At 43.5% G+C, this 25,661-nt stretch overlaps 1 protein-coding gene across 1 annotated transcript in view; it reads left to right on the top strand.

Moving 5' to 3' along the window:
• The window catches only part of CNTNAP2 (contactin associated protein 2), a 2,325,432-nt gene extending 2,310,378 nt beyond the window's left edge, over nucleotides 1-15,054 (top strand). The window contains exons 24-25 of the mRNA XM_024991213.2: nucleotides 5,009-5,089; nucleotides 9,884-15,054. Coding sequence (XP_024846981.1) covers nucleotides 5,009-5,089; nucleotides 9,884-10,083 — 281 coding nt within the window. The 3' untranslated portion in view covers nucleotides 10,084-15,054. The remainder of the gene's footprint in view (nucleotides 1-5,008; nucleotides 5,090-9,883) is intronic.
• Nucleotides 15,055-25,661: the final 10,607 nt, after the last annotated feature.

Below are 25,661 nucleotides of genomic sequence, written 5' to 3' on the forward strand. Positions count from 1 at the left end.
GGTAATAACCAAACTAGCAGACACAGAAATTATTAGGAGCTTTTCTGTATTCAATATGTTCCTTTCCTCTGTTAGGAAGAGTAAGAATACTGCTTTGCTTTAAGGGTGGAATTGAGTCTAGGCAGCTGACTTCCAAAATTGCATAGGAGATTTTATTGGCTCCCCTAAGTGCCTCAGATGGTAAAAGAATCTGCCCACAATATGGGAGACCCAGGTTCAATCCCTGGGTTGAAAAGATCCCCTGGAGAAGGAAATAGCAACCCACTCCAGTATTGCCTGGAGAATTCCATAGACAGAGGAGCCTGGAGAGCTACAGTCTTTTTGCATGCAAATGTTTGCATACCTCTTAATGGACTGATTTTAATTATACCAGTCAGTTCAGTTCAGTTGCTCAGTTGTGTCCAACTCTTTGTGACCCCATGGACTGCAGCAATCCAGGCTTCCCTGTCTGTCACCAACTCCCAGAGTAGGTCAAACTCATGTCCATGATGCCAGTTCTTCACATCAGGTGGCCAAATTATTGGAGTTGCAGCTTCAGCATCAGTACTTCCAATGAATTTTCAGGACTGATTTCCTTTAGGATGGACTGGTTGTATCTCCTTGAAGTTCAAGGGACTCTCAAGAGTCTTCTCCAACACCACAGTTTAAAAGCATCAGTTCTTTGGTTCTCAGCTTACTTATAGTCCAACTCTCAAATCCATACATGACCACTGGAAAAACCATAGCTCTGACTAGATGAACCTTTGTTGGCAAAGTAATGTCTCTGGTTTTTAAAGTGCTGTCTAGGTTGGTCATAGCTTTTCTTCCAAGGAGCAAGCGTCTTTTTATTTCATGGCTGCAGTCACCATCTGCAGTGATTTTGGAGCCCAAGAAAATAAAGTCTCTCACTGTTTCCATTATTTCCCCATCTATTTGCCATGACATGATGGGACCAGATACCATGATCTTCATATTTTAAGTGTTGAATTTTAAGCCAGCTCATTCACTCTCCTCTTTCATTTTCATCAAGAGGCTCTTTAGTTCCTCTTCACTTTCTGCCATAAGGGTGGTGTCATCTGCATATCTGAGGTTATTGATATTTCTCCCGGCAATCTTGATTCTAGCTTGTGCTTTATCTAGTCCAGCATTTCTCATGATGTACTCTGCATATAAGTCAAATAAGCAGGGTGACAATATACAGCCTTGACGTACTCCTTTCCCAATTTGGAACCAGTCTTCTTGTTCTGTGTCCGGTTCTAACTGTTGCTTTTTGACCTGCATATAGGTTTCTCAAGAGGCAGGTAAGGTGGTCTGGTATTCCGTCTCTTGAAGAATTTTCCACAGTTTGTTGTGGTCTACACAGTCAAAGACTTTGGTGTAATCAATAAAGCAAAAGTAGATGTTTTTCTGGTATTCTCTTGCTTTTTCGATGATCTAGCAGATGTTGGCAGTTTGATCCAATTAGCTCTGCTACTTGTCATTGGGATTGCAAATATAATTAAGATTGGCCCCTGCCTTTAAGAAGATGAATACCATGTATGAATGTATGAATACCATGTATGGAGTGACAAGAATTAAGATGATAGCCATTGAAAAGAGGACAGATGGTTCATCTGGAGTGGCTCAGAATGGTTTCAGGAAAGTGGTAAGATTTAAGAGACAAAGAGAAGAAAGACAACCAGGTTTCCTGACAAAGCATGTCACATGGAGGAGCAAAGACACATCCCCCTGAAGCACCAGAACTCCATGTGCCTGGAAGGGTGAGTGGGAAAAGTGACTCAATGAGGGAAGAAGCAAGAGAAGCTCAAGGGAAACCTTCCGCCCGATGTCAAGGACTTCAAGTCATATCCGTACCTTTCCCTACTGTTTATGTCAGTAACTTCAAGAGAACCAGTGGGGAAGGAAGTGGCAACCCACTCCAGTGTTCTTGCCTGGAGAATCCCATGGACAGAGGAGCCTGGCGGGCTACAGTCCCTGGGGTTGGAAAGAGTCGGACATGACTGAGCAACAACAGCACCAGAGAACAGAGAGAGGTTGTCAGGGTCTCTAAGCATCTGTGTTTTTCTGCAGTTTTGTGGCCAAGGGTGCAAAGCTCTTTCAGGCAGGAACCCTGCTGTGTTCCACCATCCGTGCTACCTGAAGCGGAAGAGCAAACGGTCTTGTAGTATCGTGAATACCACACAATAGAATAATGACAGAATTGACACTGTAGTTTTTTGTGTTATTAAGTATATTTTGAAGCTGTATATTTTTTAATGGTCAGGAGATTTCTGTGTTTATTGAAAGGAGAGGAGAAACATGACACTCGCAGACTGCTCGAATGCCTGGTAGATGTCACCACTGGGTGTTCTGTAGGCACTTCAAGTTAGTGTGTCCAGACAAAATAAGTCTTTCTACTTCATATCCTAAAACTAGTTCTTCCTTCGAAGGGTCCTACCTGAGCTGAACTGTCGGACAGCTGGGGTTTTCTCAACAGCTTACCTGTCTGTGTCATTCTAGCCCTTGAAAGGTAATATAGGAAAGACCATTGACTTTGGAATTAATGCTGCCTTGGTATTAATTCCAGCTAGGCCATTTACAAGCTATTAAGCTTTTGACTTTTTAGAAGGACATGGGCCAAACAGTGTTCAGTTCAGTTCAGTTCGTGTCCGACTCTTTGTGACCCCATGAATCGCAGCACGCCAGGCCTCCCTGTCCATCACCAACTCCCAGAGTTCCCTCAGACTCACATCCATCGAGTCAGTGATGCCATCCAGCCATCTCATCCTCTGTCGTCCCCTTCTCCTCCTGCCCCCAATCCCTCCCAGCATCAGAGTCTTTTCCAATGAGTCAACTCTTCGCATGAGGTGGCCCAAGTACTGGAGTTCAGAGAAGGGTAAATACAACTTCAGAAGACCTTGGAACTACGCCCAAGATGAGCAGTGAAAATTCAAGCCTTTTTCTTGAAAAGCACCACTCCATCTTTGAAGGGTGGTTGGCCTCAGGGAATATGTGTATTGATAACCAAATCTTACTGTGTGCATTGAGTGTGTGAGTTACAACATGGAAGCTACACTGTCATTTCAGGCAAGTCACTATACATAGACAGGGTCATAACTAAAATCACATCCATGCTCCAGGTTAGTATTTTGACTATATAAACCAAATTCTTCAGTGAGGCATGAAAAGTTCTCATTAATAACAATTTTCATCTTTTTTACTCTTTGCTCTATATCCCCAGAACTTAGAATGGCAGCTGACACATGGTAGGCATGCTGCAAAGATTTGTTGAAATAGGTTCAGAAATAGAAAAGTTATTAGGCAGTTAATATTCTTCCCAACATTTAGGAGATATTATCCCCTAACAAATTCCTAAAGCATACAGTATTTTACTGGAGCCACATAAGATACTTGTTTAAATACATGATTGCTTTTTAAAACAAAAACACTAATTCAAAAAGATGCATACACCGCAGCGTCTTATGGCAGTATTATTTACAATAGCCAAGATATGGAAGCAACCTAAGTGTCATTCACAGATGATTAGATAAAGAAGGTGTAGTCCAGATGTACGATGGAATACTACTCAGCCGTAAAAAGAATGAAAATTTGCAACAGCGTTGGTGGACTAAAAGGTACTAAGCGAAGTGAAGTGAATTAGAGAAAGGCAAAGACTGTATGATGTCACTTATACACGGAACCTAAAGAACCCAACAAACTAGTGAATATGACAAAAAAGAAGCAGACTCACAAGTGTATAGAACAAACTAGTGGTTACTAGTGGGAAGAGGGCATGGGGGAGCGGTACAAGTGTAGAGTGTCAAGAGGTATGAACTATTATGTATAAATATTACATATAATACTACAAGGATTGACTGTACAACATAAGGAATATATCCAATAGTTTATAGTAACTATAAATGGAATATAGCCTTTAAACCTTGTGAATCACTATATGGTACACCTGTAGCATATAATATTTTACATCAACTATACTTCAGTTTGTTTCCCTCATAGCTCAGTTAGTAAAGAATCTGCCTGCAATGCAGGAGACCCTGGTTCGATTCCTGGGACAGGAGTATCCCCTAGAGAAGGGATATGCTGCTGCTGCTGCTAAGTCACTTCAGTCGTGTCCGACTCTGTGCGAACCCATAGACGGCAGGCCACCAGGCTCCCCCATCCCTGGGATTCTCCAGGCAAGAACACTGGAGTGGGTTGCCATTTCCTTCTCCAATGCATGAAAGTGAAAAGTGAAAGTGAAGTGGCTCAGTTGTGCCCGACTCTTAGCGATCCCATGGACTGCAGCCTACCAGGCTCCTCCGCCCATGGGATTTTCCAGGCAAGAGTACTGGAGTGGGGTGCCATTGCCTTCTCCGAGAGAAGGGATATGCTACCCACTCCAGTATTCTTGGGCTTCCGTCGTGGCTCAGCTGATAAAGAATCAGCCTGCAATGCAGGAGACCTGGGTTTGATTCCTGGGTTGGGAAGATACCCTGGAGAAAGGAAAGGCTACCCACTCCAGGATTCTGGCCTGAAGAATTCCATGGACTGTATAGTCCATGGGGTTGCAAAGAGTCAGACCCAACTGAGCGACTTTCACTTTGATACTTCAATTTTTTAAAAATTTTTAACAATTACTTATTAAACTAATACTGTAAGTTCTAAAAAGCTCATCAGCAAACATACCCAACTCCATCAGTTGTGAAAGGGATCAAAGTGGCTGGGAGGCAGATTTCAGCCAAACTTAAGAAGAAGTATTCTCAACTTGTCTGTCAGTGGAACCGACAACTGACAGTCCTGCTCAGGTTGTTCTAAACTTTTTAATATTCCTCCCAAGGAGATATAGTGCTCGTCTGGGCCGTGTACAAAGGAAAACAGCAGGCATTGAGGTGGCTGTGATTCTTGTGGGCAACAATGGCAAAATGGGTTTAAATGAAACAGAGGTCTCATTTGGGAAAACAGGCAGTGTTGAAGGATTTTATGAAAAAATAGATATATCAGATTATCCGGGATAAATGATATACATGACTTTTTATCTCTTCCTCTACAGCCAGTGCTGATTTTCCGTATAACCCAGGACAAGGCCAGGCCATAAGAAATGGAGTCAACAGAAACTCGGCCATCATCGGAGGTAGGTGACGCACAGGACAGGCGCTTCCTCACTTGTGGGGAGTGGTCATTTTCAATAAAAGCATCATCCAGAGGAAAAGGAGTCATCTAGACTTGTACTTTATTTATTTTGCTGTTTAAATATGGCTGAAGATTGAGAAGTACAGATGTGGAGAAACTGATAAGTGTAACTTGGCTCTTTTTAAATGCTGACTTATTATTTAAAAAAAGGAAAAGAACAGTAGTATTAGGAAGCTAGCCAGCATCTGAATACACAAGCAGGCTGTCATGGCAACATGACATGGCAACAGCCAGGACATCTGTTTTTGCCCTCATCGTCCTCTTGCATCCCAAATGATCCAGAGTAGCTTGCTACAAAAATGGGAAGGACTATGCCAGTCTGGTTTCGGTTATCTTAATAAAAATTATCAGACCATTAATAAGCCAGAGTATCTAAATATTCCAGGCTTTTCTTCCCACCACAGAAACCTGCATAATAGTTTGAGTCTCCTAGTATACTTCCTCGTGTTTGGATCAGTAAATATCACCTTTGCCGCCTTCTCTCTCTGCTTCCGCCTTATTTTATAAAGATGTTTCCTGTCTCTCTGAGGACAGCTAATACTGTTAAGCATACGAAGGATTTTAAACTCAGCCAATCAACTCAGCTTAGTCAGTAGGTTTATTTTCCACAGGAAGAAAGTGGACACCTATATATATGTGACTATTAAATTACAGGGCTTCCTTGGCGGCTCAGACGATATTAAGCGTCTGTCTGCAATGCAGGAGACCCGGGTTCGATCCCTGGGTTGCAAAGATCCCCTGGAGAAGGAAATGGCAGCCCACTCCAGTATTCTTGCCTGGAGAATCCCGATACATTCCGAGCCTGTGTGCGTGCATGCTAGGTTGCTTCACTCGTGTCCAACTCTTTGCGACCCTATGGGTTGTAGCCCACCATTCTCCTCTGTCTGTGGGATTCTCCAGGCAAGAATACTGGAGTGGGTTGCCATTTCCTCTTCCAGGGGATCGTCTGAACCCTGGGATCGAACCTGCGTCTCCTGTGTCTCCTGCATTGCAGGCAGATTCTTTACCCACTGAGCCTCCTGGAAGCCCAAATACGTTCAGGAATGGTGCTTAAATCACATTGTTCAGAGTTCTGGTATAATCCTTATCCTCATTATTTTGCTTTTTTAATATCAACTTTATTGAAGCATAATATGCACTTATTTTGGCACCCCACTCCAGTACCCTTGCCTGGAAAATCCCATGGATGGAGCAGCCTGGTAGGCTGCAGTCCATGGGGTCGCTAAGAGTCGGATACGACTGAGCGACTTCACTTTCACTTTTCACTTTCAGGCATTGGAGAAGGAAATGGCAACCCCCTCCACTGTTCTTGCCTGGAGAATCCCAGGGACGGGAGCCTGGTGAGCTGCCATCTATGGGATCGCACAGAGTCGGACACGACTGAAGTGACTTAGCAGTAGCAATGCACTTATTTAAATGTAACACGTCATGACTTTTGACAAACACATATGCCTATAGTGTTAGTCGCTCAGTCGCGTCTGACTCTTGCGACCCCTTCTGCAGCCCACCAGGCTCCTCTGTCCATGGAATTCTCCAGCCAAGAATACTGGAGCGGGTTGCCGTTTCCTTCTCCAACGTATTCGTATAACCACAGCCACAATCAAGACACAGAACATCTCCACCCACTAAAAGTTCTCTTGTATCCCTTTGTAATTCACCCCTCCCCCACTCCACTTGCCTTTGTCACGTGGATTTCTTTTGCCTCTTTTTAGGGTTTCACAGAAATGGAATCACATAGTATGTAATCTGTTGTGCCTTCTTTCCCTCAATGTGTTTTTGAGAATCTGTTGACATTGTCGTATTACCAGTGGTCTGTTTATTTTTACTGCCAAGTTGTATTCCTTTGTATGAATGAAGGAGAGTTTGCTTTATCTCCTCACCTGCTGATAGATGTTTGGTTTGTTTCCAGGCTTGGGCTGTTTGGACAAAAGCTGCTGTGAATATTCTTGTCCAAGTTCTGGCCTTTGTAAACAAAAGTTTTAGTTTCTCTGGTAATTCCTAGGAGTATAATTGTAGGGTTATTGTAGATATTTAACTTTATAGGAAATTGCCATATAGTTTTCCAAAATGGTTGAACCATTTTATGCTTCCATAAGCAATATCTGAGAGGTCAAATTGCTTCACAGTCTTGCCAACACTTGGCACTGTCATTCTCTGTAGCCATCTCGTTGATGAGCGGTGGTAACTCACTGTGCCTTGTTTGTTTTTAATAGTCGTTTTCTGTTGATAGTATATTTTTGTTTTTAATTTTATTTATTTATGGGTGTGCTGGGTCTTCGTTGCTGCACAGGCTTTTCTCTGGTTGTGGGCGGGGGGGGCGGCGGCAGGGCTGCTGTCTAGTTGCAGTGCATGGGCTTCTCATTGTGGTAGCTTCTCTTGTTGTAGAGCACAGGCTCTTGGGTGCTCAGGCTTCAGCAGCTGTGGCATGTGGCTCAGCAGTTGCAGCCCCCAGGCTCTAGAACAGGCTCAGTAGTTGTGGCACACAGGCCTCGTTGCTCCACAGCACGAGGGATCTTCCTGGCCCAGGGATCAAACCTGTGTCTCTTGCATTGGCAGGTGGATTCTCCACCACTGAGCTGCCAATAAAGCCCCCTCACTGTGGTTTTAATGTGCAACTATATGATGACTTATGAGCATCTTTTTCCATGCTTATCACTGTTTGCAAATCTTTTGTGACGTGTCTATTTAAATCTTTCTCCTCTTTTAATTGGATTGTCTGACTTCTTTCTATTGAGTTGTAAGAGTTCTTCTTGCATTCTCATTGTTTCATTTTCTTAGTGGTAGTTTTTGAAAAGCAGGAGATTTTAATTTTTATAAAGTCCAACTTTCTAACCTTTTTACAGTTTGTGATATTTTTTAATCCTTTCTAAAAACCTGCCAACCCCAAGGTTGTAAAGATTTTCTCAGAAGTTTGATAGCTTTTAATTATTCAGTCTATAATCACTTTGGGGGGGCTTCCCTGGTGGCTCAGATGGTAAAGAATCTGCCTGCAATGTGGGAGACCCAGGTTTGATCCCTGGGTTGGGAAGATCAACTGGAGAAGGAAATGGCAACCCACTCCAGTATTCTTGCCTGAAGAATCCCCATGGACAGAGGAGCCTGGTGGCCTAGAGTCTGTGGGGTCACAAATAGCTGGACACAGCTGAGCGACTAACACATACACATAGTCACTTTGAGTTAATATAGTATGAGATAAAAGTCAAAAATCATCATTTGCCAAACAAATATCTAGTTATTGTGAGATCACTTGTTGAAAAGATTTTTTTTTCCAATTTAATTTCCATGTTACTTTTGTCAAAAATCAATTGTCTGTATATTTGTATGTCTTTTTTCTGGACTCTATTCTGTTTTGTTGATTTACATATCTTTCTTTGGCCAATACTGCTCTAACTTTATTACTGTATCTTTAAAGTAAGTCTTGAAATAAGCAATGTAAGTTCTACAATCATTTCTTTTTTTTTTTTTAAACTATTTTGACTGTTCTGGGTCCTTTGCAATTGCCATTCAAAATTTAGAATCAGCTTATATATTTCTACAAAAAAAATTGCTATTATTTTCATTGGATAGCATTAAATCTATAAATGAACAGGTTGACAATATTGACATTGAAATATGGTATATGCATCCATTTATTTAGGCCTTCTTTAGTTTGTCTCAGCAAGGTTTTATGATTTTCAGTGCACAGTCTTGAACAGTTGTGTTAAGTTCTTTCTAAGTGGCACTATTTTATTACTTTCATTTCCAAGTATTTCATACTAATATATAAAAATATAAATTTCACCTTACTAAATTTACTGTTAGTTCCAGCAACTTTTTTTTGTATATTCCTTAGTATTTTCTACATAGACAATCCTGTCATCTGAGAATAGAGTTCTCCTTCTCAATCGGTACACTTTTTGTTTCTTTTTATTTTATTCCACTGTCTAGAACTTTTAGTACAGTCATGAGTTAAGGTGATGAGAGTTGACACTCTTGCATATTTCCATATTTTAGGATGAATGTGTTTAATTTTTCACTATTAAATGCAATATTAGCTGCAGATTTCTCAAAGATGCCCTTTTTCAAGGTTGAAAGTTTCTTTCTATTGATAGTTACCTGAGAGGCTTCATGATAAATGGGTGTTGAAATTTCTCATATTTCTTTTTTAGTCATGTGCATTTATTGATAAAGATTTTTCTCCTTTATTTCCTTAATGTGGTAAATTACATTGCTTTATTTTTAAATGTTAACTCGATCTTACCTTCCTAGAATTAATACCATTTTTGTTATAATCTGTTCCCCTTTACATATTGCTGGGTTTGATTTGCTACAGTTTTATTTAGGAGAGACACTGCTCCATCATTTCCTTGTAGTGTGTTTGTCTGGTAATAGTGTCGGGATAATTCTGGCCTCATAAAACAAGTTGAGTGGTATATCCTTCTCCTCTAAGACAGATGTGTAGGTCTGGTGTTACTCCTTAGGTCAAGTTCGTTAACAGTGTTTTTGAGGTCTTCTGAAGGCTTCCTGATTTTGTTTCATCGTTCAGTCAACTCCTAGGAGGAAAGTGTTGAAATCTCCAAATATACCTGTGGAAACCGTCTCCTCCTCCCCTCCGGCGCTGTGGGTTTTCGTCGTTCGGGAGTTCCGTGTCTCCCGCGGGAGAGGCTCCTTGGGGGAGCCATGGGGAAGAGGGGCGGGGCCGGCGGGCTCCTCGGGCCGCGCTTAACCTCTCGCCCCTCTGTCCTGTGTCCCCCAGGGGTCATTGCCGTGGTCATCTTCACCATCCTCTGCACCTTGGTCTTCCTCATTCGCTACATGTTCCGTCACAAGGGCACCTACCACACCAACGAGGCGAAGGGCGCGGAGTCCGCCGAGAGCGCCGACGCCGCCATCATGAACAACGACCCCAACTTCACAGAGACCATCGACGAGAGCAAAAAGGAATGGCTCATCTGAGGGGCGGCTCTTTGGCTCCGGGAAGTGGGGGGCGAGGGAGGGGGGGAGCGTGACCAGGGAGGAGGGCAAGGGACGGAAGCACCCTACTTCGTACCCCTGAGCACACCCTGCAGATATCAGCACAAGCTGGGGAGGCAAGCGACCGCAAACTCCTGGAGACTGACGGCCACAAAAAAAAAAAAAAAAAAAAACTTTTTGATATTTCTTTATAGCTGAGTTTCCCCTTCTGTATCAAAACAAAATAATACAAAAACTGCTTTTAGAGTTTAAGCAGTGGTCAACATTTGTAGGTACTATCTGTCGAATATTTTGTGTGTGTTTAGAGAGGTGTTCTGAAAACCCACAGGAACAGGGCCCGTTTTCTACAATTTTCAGCCCCCTTAGAACGTGGGTATTTTTCCTGGAGAAACGTTGATGCACATGTACACGGCCTCCCGCGTTTTCTTCTTTTTGCATAGAGTCAGCCTCTGATGGGCTGTGGTAGTAACTAGTTAGTGTTCATAAGATATTTCTTTGGTGTCCTGTGAATTGGAAAAAGAAAGGAAGGGGCTGTGATTTACCAGTTTTCAGAGAGACCTCAGTGTGTGCCGGTTCTCTGAGAGTTCCCACTGGAGGCAGAGGGGTACAGTCCCTCCTGTGTGATAGAACCATCAGGACAACCCAGAGAAGCTTTCAGACCCAGGGGAAGCAGTCCCCTATTGGATCGCGGGTTTTACTTTGGATCAGAGTCTACGCGATTACACCGCTCCTCATCTGTAGTCTTAGACCTATCCGGTGTCTATAACTGTCAGCTACAATACCTGGTGATCAGCCAAGACAAAGGGATTTCCCTCTGCTTTACCTACAAGATACTAGGTTAGATTGTATGTGTGTGTAAGCACCATGGTGAGGAATTAGAGCCAGATGTTGAGATGTGTTGGCTCTGTGTCTTTTATAGTTGGTAGCAGGAGTGTGGACACTTCTTAGAGAATGCTTAAGTTAGGTTGCTCTTCTTATTTTGCTTTATCTGGTCTTTATGCGCCTGTGACAAGACCCTAGCAGACAGTGTCTCTGAATGGACAGACCAAAATAAAGCCAAGTTGTGATTGCGATTGTTATTGCTATTCTTCTGGAATTATGTGGAAAATCCTGCCCTATTCTAACTGATCTACTCCATGTATTATTCCATCCTAAACAGACGCACGGCCATGATTCAGGGACTTTCTTTGGCAGATACATCTGAAGTTCAGGTTCATCACAACCTGGGAACTGACCGTTGCTTCTCAGAGAATGGACATCTCTGGTCAGCCAGACCTCAGCTTATTCAGGAGCCTTGATCAACTAATTCCGGCAAGGAACTATTTATTTAAAACTAATTGACTGTTTCTGTAGACCAGTGGGACAACTCTCCTATTGAAGCATCCAAAAAATAATTTCATGTATTTATTTTACAAGAAGATTACACAAAAGTTATTTCTAGAATGACTTAACACTTATGATCATTACAGTTCAGGCTGTTAGATTTAATAAGGATGTTAAAATTTTCTTAGACTCCAACGTTTTGAGGCATTAAATAACACTTTTTTCTTTCTCCTCCTGGAAGGAGGTAAGATCAGGTTAAAATGGTACTGTTGGTCAGGTGGCCTACCTTGAGAAAATGGAAATTCTAGTTTGTTTGGGTGATGTATTCAAGACACTTCAGGATAGCTAACTTATTGGAGGACCTCAGTTTCTTGAGTGATGAGACGTGTTATCTTCACTGCACCTGGCACCGGTGCCTGGCACATTCCCAAGGAGACAGTGGGCCAGTTAAGCCACATTTAAGTCGAGGTCACAGAACAAAAGGGAATTCTAAGGCCCTTTTACAGTTGCTGGCCTCAGGCATGAGCATAACACCCTTTATTTAAAAGTCTTGATCATTCTTCCCTAAAATGCATTTAACATGAAAAGCATTCATTGTAACTAATTAGAAAAACGTGACATTTACAAGGACATATTGAAAACAAACATTATTAATTTGGCCAAGATGACTCCCATTAAGGATTATTTTCTATATTGTCAAATTGAAAAAGCAAACTTTAAACTTTATATTTTAAAACGTTTCTGATTTCTTAAAACCTATTTGACAGGTATCACTTTTACACTTGACAAATAACACCAGATGGAAATTTGTTATTTATTGTACTTCCCATGACAGTTTTATTCTACATACATTATCTGAGCACTTTCCCTTTCTTTCCAAAATCATTAAGAAAACAATCAAACGTATCCCCTTCAACTAAAATGTTCCTACCCTTTCTCTTCTCTATCTTTTTCCTGTCACAGAAAAGTGTAAAATAAAACCTAATACTTCTCCCCAAATTTTCAAACGTAGGGCACCAGGATGCCTGTAGGGGTCAGTGTTTCTCCCATCTCAGCATCATTTGAGATGGTTTCTGCCCTAAAGCGGGTAGTAGCCCAGCCCGTGGACAGAACACAACACAGTGGATAAGGTATTAAGTAGTGAAGTAACGTGCCAAATGCGTGCTGGACGTCTCCAATATGGGACTGCAGTCTTCACCCAGATCCCTGACTCTATCTGCGAAGGCCACATGTAGTACCTTCTAAATGCTAAATAATTTTGTTTATGTGCACAAAAGGATGCTGCCCTCTTCTTTCCAGCTCCTCAGGCAGCCATGACATTACGACCCAAGCTCAGTGCCCAGCCTTGCTTTGTCAATCATATCCGGCCAAAGCTGATCCAAACAGCTCACCAGCAGAGCACTAAGAGGCTAGTGATAGCTCTTTCAGTGATAACCGGAACAAAACAAAGTTTCCTTTAAATAAGAGGTTTTTTTTAAAGTTTCAGGGGCAGCTGATGATTGATCCTGGATTGTTCGTGCAGGAAACATCTTCTGTGTACAAACCAAGCATCTCTGTTTTGAGTTGCTAGGATTGGAGACTTTGAATGAATGCAAAATCAGTGCCAGTCTGAGCTCTCAGGGTATTCCCTTGAGCTCAAGGAACCTAGCTCGGGAGGTAAGAAGTTATATTCTTAAGCTCTTCTCTGGCCCTTCTTAGCATAAAAGACAACATTTCCCCTTGTGGCTTTCAAGCAACTGCTCGAAAAAAGAGAGAGACCTGTTGTGTGGGAGTTTTTGTTGAGTTGGAGACAAGAGTTGAGAGTTTTTGTTGGAAAATTCCCTGTTGCCCTGCGCTTGACAAGCAAGCATCCTTTACTTACGGGAGCAGGATTTCTGAGGCTCGGAAAAGAAATTGGCCTGAGCCCAAAAGTAGATTTCATGTTGTTGTTGAACATCTGTGGGGCAGCCACTAGATGGCGCTGAGAGTTGGGCACAACGACACAAACCGTAGTAACTTCCAAAGGAAAAGCACATGTCCCTGTTAGGAAAATGCAGTGTCAGTGTGAAACTTTTACTTCTTTCTCCATCTGTTGTTTTATGTTCTTCCATGTGTTCTTTTTCACTCTCTCCTTTCTCTTATGGTGTAAACGTTTTCACGGTCCCTTAACATCTCACATCTCCAAATGATCAGTACCTGATTGGAAGCTGTTACTATTTTTTCCTCCTTTTCACCATCCTGCCCAAGCAGTTTTCAAAGAGAAAGGCAACAATTGTTAAACTGAATTCCAAATGAGCCAGCCAAAAATAGGTCAAAATTGCTAGTCCCAATAGAACTGCCTCATGTAGAACAGTGTGTCCAACTGACTTGGGCTGAAGACCAATGGATGCCATTTTTAAAATGATGTTTTGGTGAGAGTGATCCTGAGAGTCACTTGATGGAGTGCAAGCCCTTTTCTCTGTCTGACACGCTCTGTGACCTCAGCCAAGTGGCTGACCCTCTCTGTTTCTCTTTGCCTTGTATGTAAGATAGAGCTGTTTTTTATCTGCTTCATAACACAATGGGGAGGTGCCATGGATCCTTGGCTGCAGATACTTTGAAACCCAAACATAAAGGCCAAGTCAGTGGACCTATTTGAAGTCTTACTTTCCAGCTAGTGGTTGTAAGTCATCTCAAAAGAAACCAAGCAGTCAAGTCCAAGAGTGTGGAAACATGAGGCATTGTTGTACAACCATTAGATTCAGAGTCAGGGAGACTGCCAGGGAGCTTTTCTGTCAACATCAGGAGATGCGACACAGCCAAGGGCCAGAGAAACCAGAACTCCTGTGTATAAAGCCCCAAGTTCCCACCTAGGTGTGATGTGACTTGCAGCTTACCATGCCCCAATGTGATTGAAATGGCTTATAAATAAGAAAACATGAACAGCTAATGTGACTATTTCACATAGCCCAGTGGCTCTCTGCTAAACTGCACACACCCTGCATGATGGAAACTTTAAATTTATTTCACAGCAGTATTTTATATATATATATATACAACTGATATGTGCAGCTCACGGTCAATGAAATAGGAAAACCATGTTGAAAAGTTGCTTACCTCCCATGGAGCAAAGACTGGCTGAAGGTAATGAAGATACCTGGGCACATGGATATTAATACTCACCAGGCACTTGTGAGTTTATTTTCCAGATGAAAACGTGCTTTAAGAGCCTGTCTACTTAGATGAGCTGCACCATTTTCTGAGTCTCCGTTTACTTACAGCAATTGCTGGATTTTGAGATGGTTCTCAAAACATGGAGATTCCTCCCATCTTGTAGGCCAAGAAACAGTTCTCAATGTCACTTATTCTAAGTTTTGTTTTGTCGGGTGTTTTGGGTTTTTTTTTTTTTTTTTCAGTGAACATGGTGAACTGCAGAGGTTGAAGTTGTGAAAAGGCTGGGCTAATATTCTCTCTGTAAAGTCAATTAGGCTTTCTATCCCTGTGAAATAACCAGGAAATTTCACTCTCTAAAAGCAACAGCATGTAAACTAGAATGGAAGAAGGAAATTATGTCTGTATGCCTACTCTTCTTTGTGAATGTCTTTCATTTAACTAAAATTATATTAGAAACCAGATTGATAAATAAAAAAGTCCAAAATAGTTTCAATTATCCTTAAAGCGATTCTTTGTGTTTTGTTCCACTTGTTTTACTTAGAAGCTCTGTTTCAGCCTTTCAGCAAAGAAAGTTCCAGGCACTGAACCACACATCTCTTTGGCAGGTAATCTTTCTAAAAGCGGTGCAGTTACGGTCACTCCCCAAAGACAGGTCTCAAACGGATGCAGCCTTCCTTAACCTTCATTTGCTGTGAACTCCTCCCCTCCACCCATTTTTCTTAAAAGGAGCTTAGTACATATTGGCTTCATGTTTTGGATTAATTTACACAGCTTGGTTAAATGTGGTTAGAGTTACATGGTGTCCAGAATATATTCCGAGCCTAGTTTGAGATGAGGGTGTAACGCCGGATAATGGATAAATGGATCCCAGCCAGTGAGCTAGGTAACCGGGATTTACAATGTGTCTGGAGGCGTAGATGGTTCTAAATGCACTTGTTGTACATTAAGAGCTGCGGTTCTTATTATTCACATTGCCCAGTCTTCACTTACCATTGGGAAGCCATTTCCTGCTGATCAATGTTCAGTGAAACCTTGAAATGGACACCAAAGAAGTGTGAATTCCAGTTAAAAGCCCAGCCTCTCTGTGCTTCAGCAATTCCCAAGGCCAATCAATAGCAATAACTCTGAGGTCCATTTAGAAGGTGCTGCGCCCTGAGTTTCTTTGTCATAATTCCGCTTTGGGAGTGTGATCCAACAGGTGCGGGAGAATGTCAGAAAGTCCCCCGGGAAAATCGGTACTTGTAAAAGTTCATAACAAACGAATTTTAAAAAGAATGAGCCGACCCGTTCAGGATTTACCATCAGCAGCAGGGGCATCTGAGAACCACCTGCCTCTTCCCACACCTAGTCCCTGTGCCATCAGCCGTGAGGACACCGAAGTCCCTAAGTCCAGAAAGACGGTGACTTTATTTTGCAGAACGAAGTATCTGTTCAATGAACAGGAAGTAGAGAAGCTGAGGAGAGAGTATTAGGGACAAATGCACGCAGAGAGGTAATTAAAGAAACACCCAGTTTTTCTCTTTGTCGGTGATGACATGGCCTGGTGGTTGGAATAGAGGAATCAGATCAGATCAGATCAGTCGCTCAGTCGTGTCAGACTCTTTGAGACCCCACGATAGAGGAAACAGTTGTGTTAATATTTTTAGAGAGTTTATGTCCTCCCCAAAGAACCTATGTCTGAGAGCTAAGTCTTTATAGCAAGCGTTATATGAGTTATCATTCACAAATGCACATCTTGCGTTGGTCACTCTGAAGACCATGAATTCAGAGAAACCTGGCTAAATAATCCCTGAGCAGGAAGATTTCTTTCTACCAACAACCCTCCCCCCAGCACACAAACATACCAACATGCCTGCAAAGGACCTAAGCTTAAGGAATTTTGTCAGAAAGAGAAGGCAAAGTTGGGTTTTTTCTTTTTTTTCTGCATTTCCATTCATCTTAATTCAGTCTTTGGGTACATGATGACTAACATCTCTTGGGACAGGTAAGTAAACAGGTATGCCAAGTCTTTATCAAAAGAATGAAGACTTTTTTTTTTTTTTTTTTTTTGAGTACCTAGAACCAAAGCTTGAGAAAGTTTCATTTCTTCTAAATAGATAAATTCAAATTATAAAATGGAAATTAAGACATGGCAGGGGTGAAAAAGGCCAAGATGACAAAAATCATGAACTTATTTTCTGTTCACAATAAGAAAGTAGGAAGATAAAATTCTTAGGTCTAGGAAGGTAAGAGTTAAAATGAAACACGAGGGCAAGCTTTGAAGTCATGAAAAATATTAAAATGGTATGATAAGAGCTTGGACTTTGCAGGTGGCTCAGTGGTAAAGAAGCTGGCTGCCGATGCAGGAGACACAGATTCAGTCCCTGGGTCAGGAAGCTCCCCTGGAGGAGGAAATGGCAACCGACTCCAGCATTCTTGTCTGGAAGATTCCATGGACAGGGGAGTCTGGCAGGCTGCAGTCCATGGGGTCACACGGAGTCAGACATGGCTGAACCACTGAGCACACACATATGTACATATATGCGTGCGTGCTAAGTCGCTTCAGTTGTGTCCAACTCTGTGTGACCCTATGGACTGTAGCCCACCAGGCTCCTCTGTCCATGGGATTCTCCACAAGAATACTGGAGTGGGTTGCCATTTCCTCCTCCAGGGGATCTTCCCAACCTGGGGATTGAACCTGCATCTCTTATGTCTCCTGCATTGGCAAACGGATTCTTTACCACTAGCGCCACCTGGGAAGCCATGTACATATATTCTACAAAATACGTTACATAGAAAACACAATATGATAGCCATTAGTCCACCTGCGGAATGGTCATGAGGGAAGTGGGAGTTTGGATGGGATGGAAATAAAGTAAAACAAAACAAGAGATACCTAGCATAGATAGATGATGGTTAAAAGGAAAAAAAATCTGAGGATTATCATCAGCTTGACTCAGCCCAGCGGGAGTTGGAGGGATGAGAGAGGGGCCAGGAGAAGCAGCAGCTCATCACCAGGCAGCACAATTAAATCCTGACTGCAGAGGGCTGATGCATGAGCGGACGGCAGGAAACTAACCTCTAATACAATCTATCAATGAATAAGCAATAGCAGATGAACAAAGACAATGTGGAAGGGGAATGACAGCAGAGCGTTTCTGTTCTTTTAAATCCAATTATGTTCCTTATATTGTGGAAGTGAAGGAAACTCGGGGGTGGGGCGGGGGCGTCACCCTCTGGTTCTGCAGATAAACAGACAGTGACCCCTCTGCAAGGATTTGAAAGAAAGATGACCCCTTGCTGCTCCAACTACTCCGGACCCACCAGCAATGACGTGCCCCCAGCCCGACTGCTCCTTCGTGAATGGATTAAGGTGTGCACTCCTGCTGAGTCGATCAGAACAGCACTTCTTCCAGTCAAGTGCTAGTTCTGAAGCTGGTCCAGTGGGCAGGGTGCCGTATTCTGTACTCATTGTAAAGGCACTCCTGGTTAAACCAGAGATCTTGCAAGAAGCACTCCCTCAGCTTTGACAAAAACACAAGAAGCTTCTGTTAAACGTTTCTGGGTGATCACGGTATAACTCCTCTAAATTAAATTTATAGAGTTTGTTCACTTTTATTCCAAGAGGTAGCCACAGCCATCCCTCTAAATCACTGCAAGTGTAGCAGATACATTGATGACTGCCAGGCTTGTCATTACGAATCTCAGCTTAAGCACCACAGAGGCAAACTCTGTGTTTAATTGGTTTAATTGGTGTCCCCATCTGGTTTATAAAATACAAGCCCAGGACACATGGGAAAGAAAAATGAGTTAATGTGAATCGGCTTAATATGAAACCAGCCAATGGAGCAAAGCAGGTAACTGAATTTATTCTGGATCAAAAGGCTTTGCCTTGACACCTGTACTGTGTTAGGTGATTGATTTGGGGGGAGAGAGTCTTCTCAGGAAGACAACTATTTTCTGGGAGAATTGAGGCAAAGGAACGAATAGCAGACACTGGGTCATGTGATGAGATTACTTGACTGTGTGTGGATTGCCTCCTTGGCCACGTCCAGACACAGCCACCAGGAGACACTCCATGGGGCCAGTCCCCTGATAAACTGGCTGTCATCTGTGACGTCAACTCTGCACAGACTGGGGGGGGGGTGGGCGGTATCACATCGACATCACAGGTGCACTTTGGGGCCACTGCCCTTCATATACTAGTGCAAACTGTTTAAAATTTAGTCTTCTTTACTGTTCATACCACGTTTAAGGTAACCATTTTGATTCATGAGACGCACCAAATCAAGTCATGTTCACAGGTTCAGAAGTTAGAACATCAGTATATCTTTTTAGGGGACACAACTCAGCCCGTAACAAGGCACATGGGCCAGTTGTAGAGAAGGGAACGGCCACCCACTCCAGTATTCTTGCCTGGAGAACTCCATGGACCGAGGAGCCTGGCAGGCTGCAGTCCACAGGGTCACAAAGAGTCGGACTCGACTTAGCAACTGAGCACGCATGCACGCTCTTTCTGATAAATTCCTAGAGGTGGGATTCTCTGTCAACTGGCATATATATTTCATTCACAGTGCCAAAGGGGTCCTGCCAAAGATTTTACCAATTGACACTCCACACGCCTTCATCGACTCCAAGCCCTGGCATTTTTCCATACCTGCCAAATGAAGAGGTAGAAAGTGTTATCTGAATATTAATCTAATTTGCTTTGATTTGCATTACACTGATTATGAATGAGGCTGAATAGCTTTTCGGATGTTTTTCTTAGTCCTTTGAGCACTCCCTGTGGATATGAGCATTTATGAGGCTCTTGATTTTTTTTTTCCAATTGGCACCAATTCACACTCCACCAGCAGTCTTTGGGAATGGGGATGCCTGCTTTCAGAACAGGGATGTATCAGTGTGAACTGGACTCAACAGAGGACGATCCAGCAGGAAGACCACTAGGTCTGGGTAAGCTTGAATAGAAGGGCATTTTCATCAGGGAAACACACACAGGGAGTGAGAGTGGGGCGTGTTTTGGAAGCGAAGGGTAAAGGGTCTTGGTGAGAGCAGAGGACAGTTAGCTGGGACTGACCAGGAAGAATATGAGATAAGCAAAGGGACCTCGGGATGGAGAGACTCAAATTAAAGCCAAACTGCTTATCCCACAGGTGATGAGAAGCCATGACAGATTCTTAAGCAAGGGAGTGATTTACAACTTCTGTTAACTTTCTTGCTTGATCAAAACTCTAAATTCTCAACATGTTTTGTTGTTGTTCAGTTGCTCAGTCATGTCCAGCCCTTCGGACCCCATGGACTGTAGCCCGCCAGGCTCCTCCGTCCATGGGGATTCCCCAGGCAAGAATGCTGGAGTGGGTGCCACGTCCTTCTCCAGGGGACCTTCCTGAATCAAGGTTTGAACTAGCATCTCCTGCGTTGCAGGTGGATTCTTTGCCTCTGACCCACCAGGTTCTCCATGTTCCAGATTAAACTTCACTCTCTCTACACTAGCGGGGATTGGGGAAAGAAAGGAAATGACATCCTTTGTACAATTACTTGGGAGAAGATCTTGAGACATATTTATTCACAATACCAGGCATCCCAGTGAACCCACTGAGCCATTTTTTCGTAACTTCTTTAATCATATCTTGACTAAAACTCAGTTTGTAATTTACTCCTGCCCTGTCTTTTACTGCTGCCTCTTGGTTTTTTCCGCATAAACTCTTGCAGAGCCTCAGAGGGCCCCAGAGGCCAGACAGAGGCACACTCCACACTCAGGTAAAGGATGCCTTCCTTCCACAGACCCTCATAGCCCATCCCCAGCCCCAGCCCGTGGTATTGCCTGTCTCTCGAGATTCTTTATGTGGCTGTGGGTATTCCTCTGTAATGCAAATTCCCTGTTATCCTCATGAACACACATGCACAGCCAGAGTTTAATCTACTAACCACGCTTGTCAGAAGCAGGTGGGCCTTTTTGTGGCTCTCCTCTGGGTTAGAGGGAAAGCCAGGAATAAGAAAAATGTGCTTGTAATCATATTTGCTTGGACTCTGTTTCACATGTATCCTACAAAGCTGGAAGAAGAAACTATTAAGAAACAGTCAAAACAAAAACAAAAACAAAAAACACCAATATTGTGGCAACAGCAAAGACCAAAGGTTCTCATTTTTCTAAGACCTCTGGGATGGGGGGCAGGGGGCGTGCTGAACCAAGTGAGAAATGAGATCACAAGTGGGGAGATTAAGTCAATTCCAGGAAACAAGCCAAGTCACTTCCTGGTTTAAAACAAAAACCTTGATTAAACAAATTATTTAAAAGTCCCCCAGGGCAGGGAAGGGGGAGTGCTCTTTGTACAAAGTGTAACTGTGGCAGGTGTGCTGTTCAATCAAGTCTGCAAACATTTATTACAGCTTGCAGTGTGCCAAGCACAGTTTTGAGCCCTGAAAATGAGTCTCTTCTCTCCAAAACCCATCCCATCAGGCAGTGAGGAGATAACACATAAAAAAACTCTAATACTCAGGAGTCTGTGATGGTGGTTTGGTGGTTCAGTTGCTAAGTCGTGTCCAACTCTTGCAACCCCATGGACTGTAGCCCGCCAGGCTGCCTCTGTCCATGGGATTCTCCAGGCAAGAATACTAGAGTGGGTGGCCATTCCCTTCGCCAAGGGATCCTCCCGACCCAGGAATCGAACCTGGGTCTCCTGCACTGCAGGCAGATTCTTTACCATCTGAGTTACGAGGGAAGCCTGTAGTAGGTGCCAATTTAAAGGTTCAAACAGCAGTGAGGTGGGGAAAGAAAACAAGGAATTGTGGGAGAGCCAGGGCAGTTGAGGAGATAAGAATTGGAACCCAGAGCCAGCTGACTAACTCAACTCCTGGAACCATTTGGGTTCATCTTGTTCATCCTCACCTGTAATATGAAGATGACAATAACCTCTTCATCATGCTGTCCTTGAAAGGGTTTTAAAAACAACTATGTGCCCTTCCCAGGATAGCACCTGGCACATAGAAAGTGCTTGGGAAAGGTTAATTTTCATCAGGGCAGCCCTCAATCATTTTATTTCTGATTATTATACTATCAAACTTTTCTACGACCATTTAATATTTATTTTAAAACTTTGCTTAATCATGGCTGACCCTTGAAAACATTAAGTGAAATAAACCAGACACAACAGGATGGATACTATATGATTCCATTATATGCAGTATCTAGGCAAATTCACAGACATAGAAAGTAGAATAGAGGTTCTGGGGGGAGGGGAGGTGGAGAGGATACAGATACAGAAGCACATGTGCTCTGTCAGGTCTGACTCTGAGACCCCACGGACTGTAGCCCGCCAGGCTCCTCTGTGCGTGGCATTCTCCAGGCAAGAATACCAGTCAGTGGGCTGCCACTTTCTCCTCCAGGGGATCTTCCCAACCCAAGGATCAAACCCACGTCTCCTGTATCTCTGGCAGATTAGGGACTGGGGAGTTATCTGCTTCCTGAGCAGTTTCTGCTTGAGCTGATAAATGTTTGAAAGCAGCCTTGATGGATGCAAAACAATGTGAATGTACTAAAGGCCGCTGAATCACACTTACAAATGGGCAAGTTTTTATGCTGTAGATAGTCTACCACAATGAGAACGTATTTCCCTGTGGCTTCCCACCATGGAGGGATAATACAAACTAGCGACTGTTTCCTAGAGAAACTTCTTAGAGAAGAAACTTTATCCCCTGAACCGAAGGCTGAGTTCTACAAACAGGTACTATGGGATGGTGGCTCTAGAGAGTTCTCCATAACCCTTCAGGCCAGTTTCTTGGCTCCCCTCTCTCCCCAAACAAAGCCCCACTTAGAAGTGATCCACAGACTGGAACTCGTGTCCCAAGCAGTTAAGGCGCAACAGAGACACTCAGGTGGGGCTGATATTTCCCCTAGGCGGGCCCTTCCCCGAGGATGCGGCGGAGATGGGAAGGATTTACCCAGGAGTCTGTGCGTCTTCGGGCCTGGGGGGCAGGGCAGGCGCCGCGTCCTCTGCTTTCCTGGGACAGACAAAGAGAAGAGGAGAAGGCAATGGCAACCCACTCCAGTACTCTTGCCTGCAAAATCCCACGGTCGGAGGGGCCTAATGGGCTGCAGTCCATGGGGTCGCTAGGAGTCGGACAGGACTGAGCGACTTCACTTTCACTCTTCACTTTCATGCATTGGAGAAGGAAATGGCAACCCACTCCAGTGTTCTTGCCTGGAGAATCCCAGGGACGGGGGAGCCTGGTGGGCTGCCGTCTATGGGGTCGCACAGAGTCGGACACGACTGAAGCAACTTAGTAGTAGTAGTAGCAAAGAGAAGAGGGGGTGTCCCGTGGGTCAGCTCTGCTGGGACTCCTGGTCCAGTCCATCGTCCAACCCAGTTTCCGTCTGAAAGCTGACCACACCTCCTCCTAATCCGAGCTTGTGGTGACTTCTCTACTCGGCCATTTCTCCAGCGCAAGAGAGCCCGGCCACCGCCCAACAGAAGGGATGGACTGGTTTCCTTCTTGTTCTTCTATGAAACTAAACGGGTTGGGACATCAGAACAGGTACTTTTCCCGTTTTTTCTGAAAAATCCAGGAAAAGGCGTGAGGTTGTTCGCGGTGCAAGGTTGTGTACTCGGTTGATATGAATCAGGTGCTGTGAGAAACGGCTTCCGGTGGGTCTTACGCAGGTCAGGGTCCTGGGTTCCCACAAGAGCTACCCCTGGGAATCCCTGTGACCTAGTGTGGACCCAGTATCCCAAACCCCTCCTCTACAAAACGCTTCAAGTTTCCCTTCCAAGTCTACAGTTCTGCAGCAAAAGTCTATGAAATTAGTACCAGAGAGAAATAGAAATGGTTACATATTTGAGCCTGAGCACCGTTTTATAGATTAATGGGTTCATGATGTTAGCAAAAGATATGTGTGGTGGATCCAGTCGCTGCCGCTCAAAAGCCTGTAAACAGGCCAGGTTGATGGAAAGAAAAGTTTGCTTTATTTCAGATGCTGGCAACTGTTGGTGGGGAGAGGGTGAAAGACATCTGTCCAAAGGCCAACTCCCCCTGCCTTACAAGCAGGGGGTGAGAGCTTTTATAGACAGAGTGGGAGGAGGTTTCATACAGTCATCTTTAATTGGTCATCAGTGGTCTGACTTTAATTGGTCATCAGTGGTCTGACTAGCATCATCTTGGTTGTTTTAGGTAGAGTTAGAACAAAGTTAGTGGAGGTGATGGAATTCCAGTTGATCTTTTTCAAATCATAAAAGATGATGCTGTGAAAGTGCTGTACTCAATATGTCAGCAAGTTTGGAAAACTCAACAGTGGCCACAAGACTGGAAAAGGTCAGTTTTCATTCCAATCCCAGAGAGAGGTAATGCCAAAGAATGTTCAAACTACCACACAATTGCACGCATCTCACACCCTAGCAAAGTAATGCTCAAAATTCTCCAAGCCAGACTTCAACAGTACATGAACCATGAACTTCCAAATGTTCAAGCTGGATTTAGAAAAGGTAGAGGAACCAAAGATCAAATTGCCAACATTCACTGAGTCATCAAAAAAGTGAGAGAGTTTCATAAAAACATCTACTTCTGCTTTATTGACATGCCAAAGCCTTTTACTGTGTGGATCACAATAAGCTGTGGAAAATTCTTCAAGAGGTGGGACCTCTTACCTGACCAGACCACCTTACCTGCCTCCTGAGAAACCTGTATGCAGGTCGAGAAGCAACAGTTAGAACTGGGCATGGAACAACAGACTGGTTCCAAATTGGGAAAGAAGTATGTCAAGGCTATATATTGTCACCCTGCTTATTAAACTTATATGCAGAGTACATCATGAGAAATGCTGGGCTGGATGAAGCACCAACTGGAATCAAGATTGCTGGGAGAAATATCAATCACCTCAGATATGCAGATGACACCACACTTGTGGCAGAAAGCAAAGAACTAAAGAGCCTCTTGATGAAAGAGGAGAGTGAAAAAGTTCACTTAAAATGAAACATTCAGAAAACTGAGATCATGGCACCTGGTCCCATCATTTCATGGCAAATAGATGGGGAAACAATGGAAACAGTGAGAGACTTTATTTTCTTGGGCTCCAAAATCACTGCAGATGGTGACTGCAGCCATGAAATTAAAAGATACTTGCTCCTTGGAAGGAAAGTTATGACCAACCTAGACAGCATATGAAAAAGCAGAGACATTTCTTTGCCAACAAAGTTCTGTCTAGTCAAAGCTTTGATTTTTCCAGTAGTCATGTATGGATGGGAGAGTTGGACTATAAATAAAGCTGATCGCTGAAGAATTGATGCTTTGGAACTGTGCTGTTGGAGAAGACTCTTGAGAGTCCCTTGGACTGCAAGGAGATCCAGTCAGTCCATCCTAAAGGAGATCAGTCCTGAATATTCATTGGAAGGACTGATGCTGAAGCTGAAACTCCAATCCTTTGGCCACCTGATGCAAAGAATGGACTCATTTGAAAAGACCCTGATGCTGGGAAAGATTGAAGGCAGGAGGAGAAGGGGACGACAGAGGATGAGATGGTTGGATGGCATCACCAACTCAATGGACATGAGTTTGAGCAAGCTCCAGAAGTTGGTGATGGACAGGGAAGCCTGGCATGCTGCAGTCTATGGGATCACAAAGAGTCGGACACAACTGAGCAACTGAACTGAACGGAATCTTTAGTTCCAGAGTGCGCTTGTTTCCATTTCTTTGCAGTCAGTTCTTGGCATTGTGGCAGCTTAAGTCCTGGTCACCACGTAGTTAACTTCTCCACCTGGTGTTTTGATATCTATAAGACGGCTCACAGGATATGGCTCAGAATATTATCTACAGCCCTTGAGAAAGAACTAAAGGTCCTTGACTGTGCTTAGTGACTACATTAATATTACTTAGTCTCTTTAGACTGTTTTCCTCTCTCTCAGCATTTCTCACTTCTCTGATTAAACTTACTCTTTGACTAAAGTTTTCCGCTGGCAAAAAACAGACAGAGGGCCTGGTGGGGGGACAAGGATCATAGCTCCGTTTCAATGACTCAGAGCTGCTTTGTGCTAAATTGCTTGCTACCAGGTGTCTGGCATCAGATAGCAGCAGGCACCTCGGTTCTCAAGGCCTCCTGATCCTGGCTACGAAGCTCAGGTGTGCTGCTTGAGATC

Source organism: Bos taurus, chromosome 4 (genome assembly GCF_002263795.3).
Source record: "Bos taurus isolate L1 Dominette 01449 registration number 42190680 breed Hereford chromosome 4, ARS-UCD2.0, whole genome shotgun sequence".
Classification (NCBI taxonomy): Eukaryota; Metazoa; Chordata; class Mammalia; order Artiodactyla; family Bovidae; genus Bos; species Bos taurus.